Source organism: Aedes albopictus, chromosome 3 (genome assembly GCF_035046485.1).
Source record: "Aedes albopictus strain Foshan chromosome 3, AalbF5, whole genome shotgun sequence".
In the NCBI taxonomy this organism is placed as follows: domain Eukaryota; kingdom Metazoa; phylum Arthropoda; class Insecta; order Diptera; family Culicidae; genus Aedes; species Aedes albopictus.
The window spans coordinates 248,499,508-248,514,460 of record NC_085138.1 but is presented as its reverse complement, the minus strand read 5'-3'; the positions used below and the strand labels follow the sequence as shown (position 1 = coordinate 248,514,460).

Here is a 14,953-nt window from a genome sequence, read left to right as displayed (position 1 = left end):
AGTGCTATGTGTGTCAATCAAAATTGGCAGGTGATCGCTACTGGAGTAATCTAGAAGGACTTTCCAGTTGAATTTGGCTGCGTGAGACATTGAGCTAATAGAGACATCAAGAGCTTGAGAGGTCCCGTTAGATGGGTCGATACGTGTGTGAGTGCCGTTGTTGAGAACAACCATGTCATGTTGAACTACCAAGTCCAGGATGGCTTCACCCCTTTTTTTCGGTTCAGATGCTCTAACAGAAGTCCTACTTCCCCAGGCAGAGTGGTGCGCATTCAGGTCACCTAATATCAGGACCGGTTTTGGGAGCTCTTTGAGGAATTCTTCTGATAGTTTGGCCGCATTTTTCTCTTTCGGCGAGAGATAGACCGATGCGATTGTTATCGTTATCGGCGCAAGCAGTTTGATAGCAATGGCTTGAATATTAGTTTGAAAATGGATTTGCTGAAAAGGGGTTCCTGTTTTTATCGCCATTCCCGCCCCTTGTCTACCATGCGTAGAGCAGCGACTTAGCAACAGTTCATATTGTTTCCCAATAAAATTTTGTCCAACTCTGTCGTTATCAGCATTTGTTTCTTGCAGACAAATCAGGGTTGGCTGGTACTTTGCAATCAAAAGCAGCAATTCAGCTAGATGAGAGCGGAGACCACTTATGTTCCACTGGATTGCAAAAGAGGCCGCGATGTTCTTCGTTCTGGTGGGACACGGCTCAGAATCGGAAGAAGATTGTGAAGGTGAACGCGATGCTGGGGTGTCAAACGTCGTATTTATCACCCTATCCGGATTTGCAGGCGATCTAATGTTGGGGGTTGAGTTCAGCGCCTCCTGCGTGCTCCGAGGTAGGCAGCAGGGCTGATCACTGCTGGTGGTTCCTTTCGAGTGTGGCACGGTACTGGGAGCTGTGGTTGAGTAGGAGAATGTGGCAGAGGATATTTCTTGACATTGATGAAGGTTTATGATACTTGCCCGTGAGTGTGGGCAACCCACGTCAACTGCCGCCAGAGGCTCATCGGAGAAATCCGGGACATCCCTGGTCAGGGTCGACGTGGGAGGCCTCGCGCTTGGCGAATCAAAACATGCAGGTGTTGATGGACTTTTCCGGTGTAATAAAGCAGCATCGTGTAGTTGATTGGATCCATGTGCTCTCCAACGGGCTTCGGTTATTGGTGAACTGATGGATGCGGTTGATCTGGGCGTATTTTGCGTGCTCCACGAGGGTAGATTACTGTTGATTACGTTAGGCATAGTACCGGAGGCTGTGTTGGAGTGGAAGAATGTGGCAGAGTATGGTTCTATGCAATAGTTATAAGACTTGGTACTTGCCCGTGGTTGCGGGCAGCCCACGTCAACTGCCGCCAGGGGCTCGTCGGAAGACTCCGGAACATCCCTGGTCAGGGTTGACGTGGGAGGCCTCGCGCTTGGCGAATCAGTATGGGGTGGAGCGTTGATCACGTTGGTTGCTGGAGTTGAAGTTGGTATGGAAGCTTTGTGAGAGAAGTCCATTTCGACCGGATTCCAGGAGGAAGTAAAGGATGCAAGGCACTGGTGAATGACCTCATCTCTTTCCCCCCAGACATCCACTCCCGGATTAGGGAGGGGGGAGGTTACTACACGCTCTTCCTCCCCTCGTCGAATTACGCCACGGGGCGCAGTTTTGTCGATTCTATATTGACCTGAGATGGCGAAAGGATTGGAGGTATTTCGCTGTTTTTGTAATGAAAAACGTGAGAAGGTACTTGCCCGATACAGTGGGCTGCCCACGCCGACTGCCGCCAGAGGCTCATCGGAAAAATCCGGGACATCCCTGGTCAGGGTCGACGTGGGAGGCCTCGCGCTTGGCGAATCGTATGGAGAAACTGGAGTGATTTTGCTTGTCGACGGAATGCTGATGAGGTTGTGTATTTTATCATATTCAGCTGCTGTCAAAGGGGGACGACTGGGGTAAAGTTTTCCATTGGTATTGTTCGTATTCGTCATTCGTAGTCCTGAGTCGTGGTCCATGTCCTTGCGGTTGTCAAAAATATCAAAAATACCAAAAATTTGGGGTGAAGATCGTTCGTCCGTTCTCGTGTCCATTTTCAGTGCAGGGTCGTTATTGTAGGTGGGACAGAATGCTGGTTTATGAGGTTCCTGGTCCATTATTTGATTCTGCGTCGATGGATGTACTGGTTTTGTTCGACGGTGCTGGCGTTCGTTTGCCCTGGTGGTGCGCTATTTCTGTAGGTGAGAATTCCATGTGCCGTTTATTGCTTCTACTACGAGTCATGATAGTGCACTGCTGTCTGTTGTTTTTGCGGTTTTCTCGTTGCTCTTGCTGCGGCGGGATACCTGATTGGTCCTTCCTAGATAGCCGCTCGGTTTGTGGTGGTTGAATTTGCTGCACATGTGTACTTGAAAAAGCTTTAGAAGACGGTTTCTGGGTAGTGGTAGTATTCTGTTGATGGTGTGGTGATGGTGGTTGACTGTGGGAGAATGATTTCAGTGCTTCTTTCAAAGCGGCGAGCTCTTTTGTTAGTGTAGCTACTTGTTGCTGCAATGTAGCTATTAGGAGATCTTTGGCAGCCAGTTGTTGTTGGATTTGTTCTTGTACAACTGTTGCAAAAGTTTCCCGTTTATTTTCTTCTGCGTACAGGCGTCTTGCTTCGGTAATTGAAATGCTTTTGTCGACTTTCAAACGAACAATTTTCTCCTCCTCTTGGTATTTAGGGCAGTCTCGCGAAGTCGTTTGATGTCCAGTCTTGCAGTGAAGGCAGTTTGGCGGATTGACACAATGTTCGCCATCGGGAACATCATGTTGGACGGCACATCGCAGGCAGATGCTGGGTTGCTGGCAGATTTTCTTAGAGTGTCCGTAGTATCCACAGTTGTAGCAGATCATGGGTGAAGGGTAGTAAACCCTGACTTCTTTACGCAGTAGTCCAAAGTAGACAATATCCGGCACAGTGGTGCCATGGAAGGACAGAACCAATAGTGGAGTATTCTTAAAAGCGCCGTTTACTCGTTTCCTGATTCTCCTTACTGCATGAACACCCTGGGGTTTGAGGTAGTCCAGAATCAGATCCTCGTCTTTGTTGATGGTGTCCGTATCATACACTATTCCTTGAACGGTGTTGAGCGTAGGATGATGGACGATTTCAACCTCAGTGCCGTCTGTCAGTTTCGTGATTTTGGTGAGCTTCTCGAGAATACTTTTGGAGCTAGTGCGAAGAATGTAGCGTGTACCGCGACCTTCGCGAGAAGCGCTTATGGTTCTGGCTTCCTTCACACCAACCATGAGCTCTATGGAAGCACCCACAATGATGGAGTCCGGTAAGGCAGCATTTTCTTGTTGTTGATCACCAGGCACTTTGTCATCCAGTTTACGTCGCAAGACTAGTACAATCACTTGGCCTAAATCATCCGGACCAAGCATCCATTCTGGTACGTTGCTGAGGCATATTGTCCTCTCTGAGCCCCCAGGGGGGCCAGGAGACCTACCGGACATTTCCCCGGCAGTATTCAGCACAATTTAATCTTCGGCGTATTTATCACTGAAACGTTTTTTGCCTCTTCTAAGACACTACCTAGCACTCGGGATACTGCACTGTGTATTCAATTTGAAAACGACGAGTGTGTGGATGTGTTTATACACAACAGCAGCACCGCGTGATATAGCCACTAACTGTTTTGTGATATATTCACTAGTTTTACATCAAATTATCCGTAAACTTCACTGTTTATGTAATCTATTGCACTCCACTAACTGATTAACCACCGTTGGTGGTTTTTTAATAGTGTTATTACAACAGAAGATTGCTCAATCGATGAGGATTATTCGCGCGTCTTGACGAGCTATTATATCCCGAACTCGAATTGCCACACTTTCTGTCCAGTCCAACAAAGTTCCTGCAACGCCACGATGTCGAAGTTGCGGGGATGTAGTTCGTCGTAGATTCCTGTCACATCCTGCGAAACCTAGTGACTTGCAATTCCATGTTCCAAGTTTCCAATCGTAGTCCTTATTTCGTCGCGTGGGTCTTTGCCGATTGTATCGAGTCGTATTTTCTCCTATGTTATTCGCAATGGGGATTTTTACGGGTGGCTTATTGGGCCTACGCCAACACTCCTGTCTCGCCGGAGGGCCATCGTGCCAGTTCTGTTTAACGTCCCAACCAACACTGGGACGACCACGCTGATGGGGCTACCACCTTGGATCTAGCTGGGCGTGGTGCAGCGTTTCTTACTCAGCCGCTGGATGCCAGAACAGACGCTGTTTGAGCCGCACCTCCTTGGTGAACAGACACTCGGATCGTACCTCCTCAATCTAGCTGAAGTCAGAAGGACAACAGTGCCCAGACTGCACTACCAGCTAAGCACACAACTCTTAGCTGGCGGTCTTTGTCATCGCTTGACCCGTGGAAGCATGAGGTAGGAACTTGTGAGGACCAGAGCTATATTGGACGCTCTCCTTATCGACTCACCGTTTTGCAGCCCTTGGGCTAACCAAGCAGAGTGGAAATTACAGTTGTGGGTTGCGCTACGTGAGTGCCCGTCGAGCCCCTTATGCCCAATGTAACCGACGCTGAACAACAGCTACCTACCCGTAGCTGGGCCCGCAAATAGTAGGAATGACAACAAGAGAGGAACAATTGAACATTGAGGCACAATAGCTAGATAGATACATCCTATGCGAACGCGTGTTGTATGATTATTAGCAAATTGTAAATTTAGTATCAACATTTATATCTATTTGGAGTAAAAAGTGTTAAACTTGAATTATATTAGATAACACAATCGTAGGTAACAAGTGACATAGGATAAACTTAGTGAATTCGATAAATCCATATTTTTCCCATTCTATGTCGCAGCTAGATTGAGCCACTTCCTCTTATTCTTGCCTTCTTGTCCTTGTTGAACTCGAAGCTCAAACACCTACTATAGAGCTGTGAATGGTGAGATAGAATCATGTAGTTTGTAACTTTAAACTAATGAATACCCTTCAATCTAGTTCCTTACTGAACGATTAAGCCCTTCGTTCATGACACAATAAGATTTGTGTGCAATTAGATTGCTAGTTAATCTATGACAGGTAAGCCGTGTCATAAGTACAGTCGGATTGAAATGCCTAATGCTATATGCTCCTAGATTAGCAGACTAAACCGTTAGACCGAAGAGGCCCATACCCAAACCGACTGCGATATTGTTGTGTGGTAGCAAACACTACAGTAAGTTAGAATGTTAATGTTAAGTATAAGTAAAAGTTCTAATGTTTCGCCTTTTTAGGAATTTTGTAATTCTCTGCAATCGATCAATAAATTCACAAAATTCATTACGCACTACCACCCAACATCTTACAAAATTCTGTAAGACATGTCCAAAAAGGCATCTCCGACTGGATCTGGATTACACCCCGCTATAGAATCAAGAAACCACCTCTTCTTAGCTGGCGCCAGTGGTAGCGCACCTGGAACTCAAGGGAATCCTCTCACCAACGATGCTGTGGTCACCGAATTCAGTAATTTGGCCATCGTGAACAACGCAGTACGCGAAGCGAATGGATCAGGACAATCGGTGACGAGCTCAAGAGGCAACGCAGCTATGGTAACAGGAGTGCCTTTCCCCCCTTCTCAGGTAACTGCTGATGGTGGTAATAGCATAAGGGTCCAACACATGGGAGCCAAACGTAAGGTAAAGTCAAGTGCTACAATCGCGAATTATCCGGTCCAATCTGTAACCATGGTCGCGCGCGAAAATGCCAATCTGCGCGTACGAATAACTCGATTTAGTCATTGTGAGATGTGCAACGAACGTGATACCAGCAGCATGGTGCAGTGCGATGGCTGCGATTTGTGGTATCATTTCTCTTGTGTGGAAGTGACTAGTGGGATTGCAGATCGTAGTTGGGTCTGCCCGGCGCGCGACAAGCCCGATGTCGACCCGCGAAACATCAACGAAACACCACTGCATGAACCACCGAAGACCGCTCCGGTTGATCCACCAGTATTGCCGGTGAACACCAGGAAGTCTACCGGTAAGGCAAGCAGCAATCGTAGTAATCAACGGAAGGTCGCCTTGCGGCTACAAATGTTGGAGGAGCAAAAGCAGCTGGAGCAGAAGTTCCTTGAAGAAAAGTACCGAATTCTAGACGAGGAGTGCGTCGATGACGAAACCGTGGTTAGCGAAGATGATGTGCGGTCAATGGATATGTCGAAAGTTCAAGGATGGCTGGATGATACCAGCAAATGCGGCGAAGAGGACTCAGGATTGGTCGAGGAAGATGGCGCACCCGAAGTACAAGCGCTTCGGCAGTCAACGTATGCTGAATTCAACGGACCGCGTCCAACGTTACAAGGATTCAATCCTCATCAGCGATCAACACCTCGGCAACCGGTCAGATTCCTTGAGTTGCCGAAGCCTCTAGCACCGGTACCCGCTTCCGAGAGTATGTTCTACCAACCATCCGTACAACTTCCGGAGAATACATTTCGCCAACCGTCATCAAATGTGGTCTCCAACGTCCACTGCCATCGACCGGGAGCAGCAGTCCAGTTCTACCAAGCTCTCGACCACCAGTCTTCACAACAGCATGCAGGTCAAATTCCCGCAGGATACCCGACACGACGGGGACCAACAACTGCTCCAGTAAATGAGTTTCAATCTACAGCTGATGGGAATCGAATGCGTCAAATCGATCCAACATTTCGCTTCTCTCGACACCCCGAATGCGGTCCGCGTGACGTCGAAGAAAACGTATGCGTACTCAACCGTAGTCAGTTGGCAGCACGCCAAGCCGTTTCGAAGGAGTTGCCAGAGTTTTATGGAAATCCGGAGGATTGGCCGTTGTTTTTCTCCATGTACAACTCTTCGACGCAAATGTGTGGGTTTTCCAATGAGGAAAATATGCTTCGACTCCGGAAATGCCTGAAGGGAAAAGCGCTTGAAGCCGTACGGTGTCGATTGCTGCATCCGTCCATTGTGAGCAGTGTAATTTCCACCTTGAAAATGTTATACGGCAGGCCGGAAGCTATCGTTCAAGCAGCCATAAGGAAAATCAGGTCATTGCCATCACCGCAAGTAGAGAAGCTCGACACTGTGGTAAACTTCGCATTAACGGTCGAAAACTTGGTCGCCACAATTGAGGCATGCGGAATTGAGGACTTTGTATACAACGCGTCCTTGAAAATGGAACTGGTGGATCGTCTTCCTCCGGCATTGAAGTTGGATTGGGCGAAACACTCTCGACATAACCCAGCACCCAACCTTTTGGACTTCAGTGGATGGCTGTATTCGATTGCTGAGGATGCCAGTGCAGTTATGCAGACTTCGATAAGCGGTGGAAGAGGCCGTGGATCCAAGAGCGATGGATTTGTAAACCTTCATTCTGAAACGGAGATTGAACGCACGAGGACATCACACGACAAGCAAAGAGAGCCTCCGACTTTTCAAGACTGTGTTTCATGCAAAGGCAGCTGTACGTCAGTTGCCAAATGTAAACGGTTTGCAGAGCTGAGCTTAGATGCAAAGTGGGCCGTTGTTCGAGACGCAAAACTGTGCCGTAAATGCTTGCGGAAGCACAATGGATCCTGCAGGCAACAGAAACCTTGCGGAGTTAAAGGATGTACATTTCTGCATCATCCGTTGTTGCATAACAAGTTGCAGGAAACTGAAAAGGATCGATCTGATCGAGTACTAGTAACTACTACCGGGAGCTGCAACGTTCATCAAGTTCAAACCAGCGAGGTTCTTTTCCGGATTGTTCCTGTACTGCTATATGGACCTTCGAAGGTAGTCCAGACGTATGCCTTTATCGACGATGGTTCAGAACTGACGCTAATGGAGGACAGTTTGGCAGAGGAACTTGGAGTTGAAGGCCCTCGTACATCGTTATGTTTAAAGTGGACCGGAGGCACCAAGAGAATGGAAACCGACTCGCAAATAGTTGAGGTGGGGATCTCATCCACCGAAAAAATGAAGAAACCACACAGGATGACCAATATACACACTATTCAGAGTCTACAGCTTCGCCCTCAGACGTTAATCCTGTCCGAGCTACTGCAACGTTTCCAGCACCTGAAAGGATTGCCAATCGCATCTTATACGAACGTGTGCCCGCGTATCCTGATTGGCCTAGACAATGCTTCTCTAGGACATGCACTGAAAGGTCGAGAAGGGAAACCGTACGAACCAATCGCTGTCAAGACCCGTTTAGGTTGGATAGTTTATGGTAGTTTTTCACGTGCACAGCAAGATGTAAGCTACGTGAACGTGCACACAATCGAGGTATGCGAGTGCAACAGTATGTCTGATGACAATCTCCATGCTGCGGTGAAAGACTACTTCGCCCTGGACAGCCTCGGAATAGCGAAACCTAGTAAGATTCTACAATCAACGGAAGACGAGCGAGCAATAGACATCCTGGAAACGCAGACGAATCAAAAGGAGCGGCGGTACGAATCCGGATTGCTTTGGAAGTATGATGACGTCCGCTTCCCAAACAGTAAAGGAATGGCCTACAGAAGATGGCAGTGTTTGGATCGACGTATGCAACGTGACAAAACTTTTTCGGATACAGTAAGAACGAAAATGGCCGACTATATGAGTAAAGGATACGTTCGAAGGTTGACGGATGATGAGATAAACGCACGACAATCCCGGGAGTGGTATTTACCCATATTCCCGGTAATAAATCCCAACAAACCGGGAAAAGTGAGACTGGTGTGGGATGCAGCTGCCGCCGCATATGGCGTTTCTTTAAATTCACTTTTACTCAAGGGCCCGGATCTTTTGACGTCACTTCTCACCGTTCTCTTGCAGTTTCGACAATTCCGAATTGCTGTTTGCGGAGATATTCGGGAGATGTATCTGCAGATTCTGCTTAAACAGGACGTTCGTTTGTGCTTCTTCTGGAAGGACAGTGATGAGGATGATAACCCTAGTGTCTACACTATGTTGGTTTTGCCGTTTGGGGTGTCCTGCGCTCCAAGTATTGCGCAATACGTCAAAAATACAAACGCTAAACGATTCGCCGAAGAGCATCCTACGGCTGTCCATGCTATAGTCGACCAACATTACGTGGATGATATGCTCGTAAGTGTGGAAGGCGAGCAAGAAGCGATCGACCTAGCGAAAAACGTAAGGAGCATCCATGCCGAAGCGGGCTTCGAAATGAGAAACTGGATCTCTAACTGCCCGCGAGTTTTAGAAGCTCTAGAAGAACAACAAACAGAGGAGAAAGATCTCAACATAACCGAGGGCCTGACGACTGAAAAAGTCCTTGGCATGTGGTGGAATACGTCTATCGACTGCTTCGTATTTAAGATCTCACCACGATACGATCCAGAATTGATGTCTGGACAGCGACGGCCTACGAAACGCGAAGTATTGCGAACGCTTATGATGATTTTCGATCCCTTAGGGCTAATTGGTCATTTTCTGATGTTCCTGAAAACGGTATTGCAGGAGATCTGGCGCACCTCTGTTGGTTGGGATGAAGTCATCGAAGAAAAACAGTTTGAAATGTGGATGCAGTGGCTCAATGTTCTCCCAGACGTTGCCAAAGTAGAAATACCACGATGCTACAGGACCTCCACATCGATAGAAAGCTCGAACGAAGTACAATTGCATGTTTTTGTCGACGCTAGTGAGAAAGGGTTTGCTGCGGTAGCGTATCTTCGATTCCAGGAAGGACACACAATCGAAACAGCATTGGTTGGCTCAAAGACTCGTGTTGCGCCGATAAAATTCTTATCAATCCCTCGTTCGGAACTCCAAGCTTGCGTCATCGGAGTGAGATTTGCAAACAGCATAATACAATCACTCACTGTGAAGGTCAACCGACGTTACTTTTGGACTGATTCTAGCGACGTTATCAGCTGGATTCAATCTGATCATCGTCGGTATAGTCAATTTGTCGCTTTCCGTATAAGCGAAATTTTGGAAGCTTCTGATGTCGGAGAATGGCAATGGATTCAGACAAAACAAAACGTCGCCGATGAAGGAACCAAGTGGGCACGAGTTCCAGATATGAGCAAGACAAGCCGTTGGCTAAATGGACCTGACTTCTTGCGGAAAGTTGAAGCAGAGTGGCCAGTAAAGCGACAAACCGCCGGAGCAACTCTAGAGGAGTTACGACCTCATCTACTTGTACATACAGTAATGCCTGAACCTGTTATCAATACCGAAAAATTCTCTAAATGGACCGAACTTCTACGCAGCATGGCCTACGTCTTCCGTTTTACTCGGAATGCAAGGATTTCTAAGCAGGACAGAAGCTTTGGGCCGTTAACAACTGAAGAGTTGAGTTTAAGTGAAAACTACTTCTATCGACTTGCCCAACGAAGCGCTTACGCGGACGAAGTGGCAGTTCTACTAGACAGAAGGACGACGAAAACCTCTAAGTTGATTTCCAAAAGCAGCTCAATCTACCATCTTTGCCCGTTCCTCGGTAAGGATGACTTGCTTCGCGTGCGGGGCAGGACTGCAGCATGCCCGTTCATCACCCAGGAGGCTATCAACCCCATCATCCTTCCGAAAGCTCACCATGTTACTGCTTTGGTTGTCTCCTACTATCATAACAAATACCATCATCAAAACCATAACGTCACTATCAACGAATTGCGGCAAAAATACAGCATTCCTCAATTGAAAGCAATGTACAATAAGATCCGTCGAGACTGCCAGCGGTGCAAAAACGACTGTGCACAACCACAACCACCAGCCATGGGGGACTTGCCCCTGTCCCGTCTAGCTGCCTACGCTCGCCCTTTTACGTATATGGGGGTTGACTACTTCGGTCCCTATGTAATCAACCTCGGACGACGTCTTGAAAAGCGGTGGGTTCTGTTGGCCACTTGCCTTACTACACGCGCTATTCACCTCCAAATAGTTCACACCATGACAACGGATTCGTGCATAATGGCCCTTAGAAACGTTATGGCCAGAAGAGGGGTACCTTGTGTTATATACAGTGACCATGGAACTAACTTTCAAGGGGCTAGCAAGGAATTGGAAGAAGCTATGGAGAACTTGGATAAAGAGCGATTTCAGGCGGAGTTCACAACTTCCCATACGTCTTGGAGATTCATACCACCGGCTTCCCCACACATGGGTGGCGCGTGGGAACGACTCGTGCGGATCGTTAAACAAAACCTCGTCAAGCTGAAACCTTCAAGAACGATGTCCCATGAAGTTCTGGAAAATCTATTGACGGAAATTGAAAACGTGGTCAATTCACGCCCAATGACCCATTTACCTCTGGATGACGACCAATCCCCGGTATTAACTCCCAACCATTTTTTGCTGGGATCTAGTAATGGCCTACGTTCTTGGGTTCCTTTCACCGACAGCACGGAAGTGCTTAAAAACTCCTGGAAACTGTCGCAAGCTTTAGCTAATCAGTTTTGGAAACAGTGGCTACGCGACTATCTGCCGTATATTACCCGCAGAACTAAATGGTTCACTAACGTGGACCCTATCGGGATCAATGATCTCGTTATCATCGTAGATCCTAACCTTCCGCGGAATACCTGGCCAAAAGGCCGCGTAATTGGAGTAAAACAAGGACCAGACCATCAGGTGAGAAGTGCTACAGTACAGACTTCCCGTGGTATTTACGAACGACCCGCAGTGAAACTCGCCGTGCTGGACGTAGGCGTTCGAAGCAATGCAGCTCAGGATGATCGCATTCCGAGGGGGAGTGTGGGTTGCGCTACGTGAGTGCCCGTCGAGCCCCTTATGCCCAATGTAACCGACGCTGAACAACAGCTACCTACCCGTAGCTGGGCCCGCAAATAGTAGGAATGACAACAAGAGAGGAACAATTGAACATTGAGGCACAATAGCTAGATAGATACATCCTATGCGAACGCGTGTTGTATGATTATTAGCAAATTGTAAATTTAGTATCAACATTTATATCTATTTGGAGTAAAAAGTGTTAAACTTGAATTATATTAGATAACACAATCGTAGGTAACAAGTGACATAGGATAAACTTAGTGAATTCGATAAATCCATATTTTTCCCATTCTATGTCGCAGCTAGATTGAGCCACTTCCTCTTATTCTTGCCTTCTTGTCCTTGTTGAACTCGAAGCTCAAACACCTACTATAGAGCTGTGAATGGTGAGATAGAATCATGTAGTTTGTAACTTTAAACTAATGAATACCCTTCAATCTAGTTCCTTACTGAACGATTAAGCCCTTCGTTCATGACACAATAAGATTTGTGTGCAATTAGATTGCTAGTTAATCTATGACAGGTAAGCCGTGTCATAAGTACAGTCGGATTGAAATGCCTAATGCTATATGCTCCTAGATTAGCAGACTAAACCGTTAGACCGAAGAGGCCCATACCCAAACCGACTGCGATATTGTTGTGTGGTAGCAAACACTACAGTAAGTTAGAATGTTAATGTTAAGTATAAGTAAAAGTTCTAATGTTTCGCCTTTTTAGGAATTTTGTAATTCTCTGCAATCGATCAATAAATTCACAAAATTCATTACGCACTACCACCCAACAACAGTAAATTTTACCAGAGCGAAGTCCTGCGCTTTGAGGCTATTCAGCGTAAGTTTATCCGTTTTGTGCTACGGCACCTAGGTTGACAGGATCCTTACAATCTCCCTAGTTATGAAAGTCGTTGTCAGTTAATTCGTCTTGAGCTACATCAATCTAGAAAAAGTGTTGCAGAAACTCGCTACATAGTCTAAGGGGGCGCTCAAAGTTCTTGAAGTTTGTATGGGAAACGTGGCTAAATGTATACAGAAATCTTAAGTTTTCGATTTCATGCCGCTAGGTGGCGCTGTAAGCGTTTAATGATAAAACCCTTTGGTATTATTGTAGGTGACCATATGCTAAACAACTTTGTCGAAGACCGCAAAGAGATCCGGCGCCTGTGAGAAAAGTTATACCCTTTACCTATGTATAACTTTTTTTAACAGTCGTCGTATCACTTTGCGGTCTTCGACAAAGTTGTTTAGCATATGGTCACCTACAATAACATCAAAGGGTTTAATCATTAAACGCTTATTTATTTCAAAAATCCAAAACCTTTGATTTCTGCCATACAAACTTCAAGCACTTTGAGCGCCACCTTAGGCTTAATCGATTTTGCTCAAATTGTGAACGTAGCATCTAGGAGTCCAACACGACATTTTTAGGTGGTAAGACTTGGCATTTTTCAAAATTTTGGTTTTTCATATAAGTGTGGGCCAACCTAATAGCAACCTAACTAAAATGCGAGAGCGTGGTGCGCAGCGAGCTAGGTGGGTCGATCAAGTAGAGGACGATCTGCGGACCCTACGCAGAGTGCGGAACTGGAGGCAGACAGCCATGGTCCGAGTAGAATGGAGACGACTCCTATGTACAGCAGAGGACACTTAGGTCTAAGTCTGACCGGTAAGGGGCTAATCATAAAGCACGTAGACCAAAATTTGGCAATCCCAGACCCCCCTCTCCCTTCGTAGACTATGGAGCGTAGACTTTGGTCAGACACCCCTCCCCCCAAAACCTATGTGGTTTATTAACGGCTCCTAAGGTGAGCGATGGCCTCAGTTTGCCAAATTTGGGCCAACGTGGTGACTGGCCCCTTATGTAATTCCCATTCTACAACTTAATAGAAATTTTCTCTGCAGCCTCCAATATTTCGATAGGAAATACAGATCAACCATGCCCCTAATCCAAAAACAGACGATTTCATCACCGATTGCTTTCGTTGCCTTTGTTGTCATGAATACTCACTCCTATAGTCCTATCAAACCAATCGCCGTCATTGGTCCGGTCCCATTCGCAACTCAGTTCCCGTTACTGGTGGGTACTCGGTGTGGGTCTACTATGATGGTCTTAGCAGTCCCACGACTTCTGCCCTGATTCCAGTAAAAAGTTTTACAAAAGTAAAAAACAAGAAAAAAATGGCCCTTATTAGCTTTGTTACCGATAGGGAAACTTTTCAGGGTTTAAGAAGTTCAATCTCGACCTTGCTTCAAAGATAACTCAGGATATAATCCTGTGGCACGTCAATCCTAGAAGAATGACCACAGAACTACTGTTTGAGATAAAACGAGTTTTTTTTATCTTAAAATATCCACCACACTCCACCGCAGATTGCTGGCGAACTATTCCATTTCATCGATTCAACCGTCAGGCAGTTGGAGAGAATAAAGTTAGGAGGAAAAAATCCAGCTCGAGGATAATTTAATTGCTTTTTTGCACATCTGAAATTAGATTCAGTTTAATTAAAACTTTCAGAGCTCATTCGACGTTCTAACTGGATTTCTGCGGCAAAATCAATCGCATGGTCACAATGTGGCATAGTTACCTGATTAGAATACATCGGCTGAAAATAAAATGACTGTACGTAGTGAACTTTAAATTGGATCGAAAACATTAGTGATCACGTAAATAGAACCATTACCTTCAATTTCTGTTATCACATCCACCTATCATCTTATGAATATATAATTTGCATTTGTCGCCATTCCAGAAACAATTTGTCGCACGCAATAATTCGTGCAATTTGCAACCATTTTACCACCGAAACCGATGCAAACTTTTAATTGGTCCTTGAGCACGAATCCTCCATCTCCGGTTCCACGGAAGCCCTCATTTTCACACCCTACCAACTTAATGAATTGACGACGTGTAATTACAGTTCAGCAGCCCTATGAATGTCACCCACTGCCATCACACGGAGGGAGCCTGGTGTCGTCTGCGGTGTTCTGTGTTGTTGTATATACCGGTTGAATTTTCATACCAATTTCAGCTTTTTATGAAATGAAATATTAAAGTGAAACTTTCCTCCAACACTGGCAAGGAGCAAACTGTTACACAGTTTTTTGTGTGATTTTTTAATTGGTGCTAACGGTAGCTTCCCAACTTCTCCCACTCCTCGACCCCTCCAGCCTCGTTTTGCCATTTCGTTAATTAATTAAACTGAAATTAATTGTTTTCCGCACGGACTGTACAGAGTGGGCCACAA

The 14,953-nt window shown here is 46.2% G+C and overlaps 3 protein-coding genes across 4 annotated transcripts; 1 reads left to right on the top strand and 2 right to left on the bottom strand.

Annotated features, from left to right (window-relative positions):
• Positions 1-812: 812 nt before the first annotated feature.
• LOC134290690 (uncharacterized protein DKFZp434B061-like) lies at positions 813-1,974 on the bottom strand. Its single transcript, XM_062857867.1, has 4 exons — positions 1,734-1,974; positions 1,317-1,457; positions 964-1,253; positions 813-896 (listed from the first exon to the last, which is right to left on the bottom strand). Exons 1-4 carry the CDS (start codon positions 1,972-1,974, stop codon positions 813-815), a joined length of 756 nt encoding a protein of 251 aa, XP_062713851.1.
• A 142-nt stretch (positions 1,975-2,116) lies between these two features.
• On the bottom strand, positions 2,117-3,409 carry LOC109419777 (uncharacterized). Its single transcript, XM_019694065.3, has one exon. The coding sequence runs from the start codon at positions 3,407-3,409 to the stop codon at positions 2,117-2,119; it is 1,293 nt and encodes a 430-aa protein (XP_019549610.3).
• A 487-nt stretch (positions 3,410-3,896) lies between these two features.
• Positions 3,897-12,490, top strand: LOC134291796 (uncharacterized). 2 transcript variants are annotated; one of them, XR_009999291.1, is made up of 2 exons: positions 3,897-12,235; positions 12,292-12,490. XR_009999291.1 is itself a non-coding variant. In XM_062860015.1 (2 exons), exon 2 carries the CDS (start codon positions 5,347-5,349, stop codon positions 11,689-11,691), a length of 6,345 nt encoding a protein of 2,114 aa, XP_062715999.1. In that variant the 5' UTR covers positions 3,897-5,065; positions 5,122-5,346; the 3' UTR covers positions 11,692-12,490. The 2 variants fall into 2 exon arrangements, 1 of the variants encoding a protein (XP_062715999.1); XM_062860015.1 differs by having other exon boundaries at positions 3,897-5,065; positions 5,122-12,490.
• Positions 12,491-14,953: the final 2,463 nt, after the last annotated feature.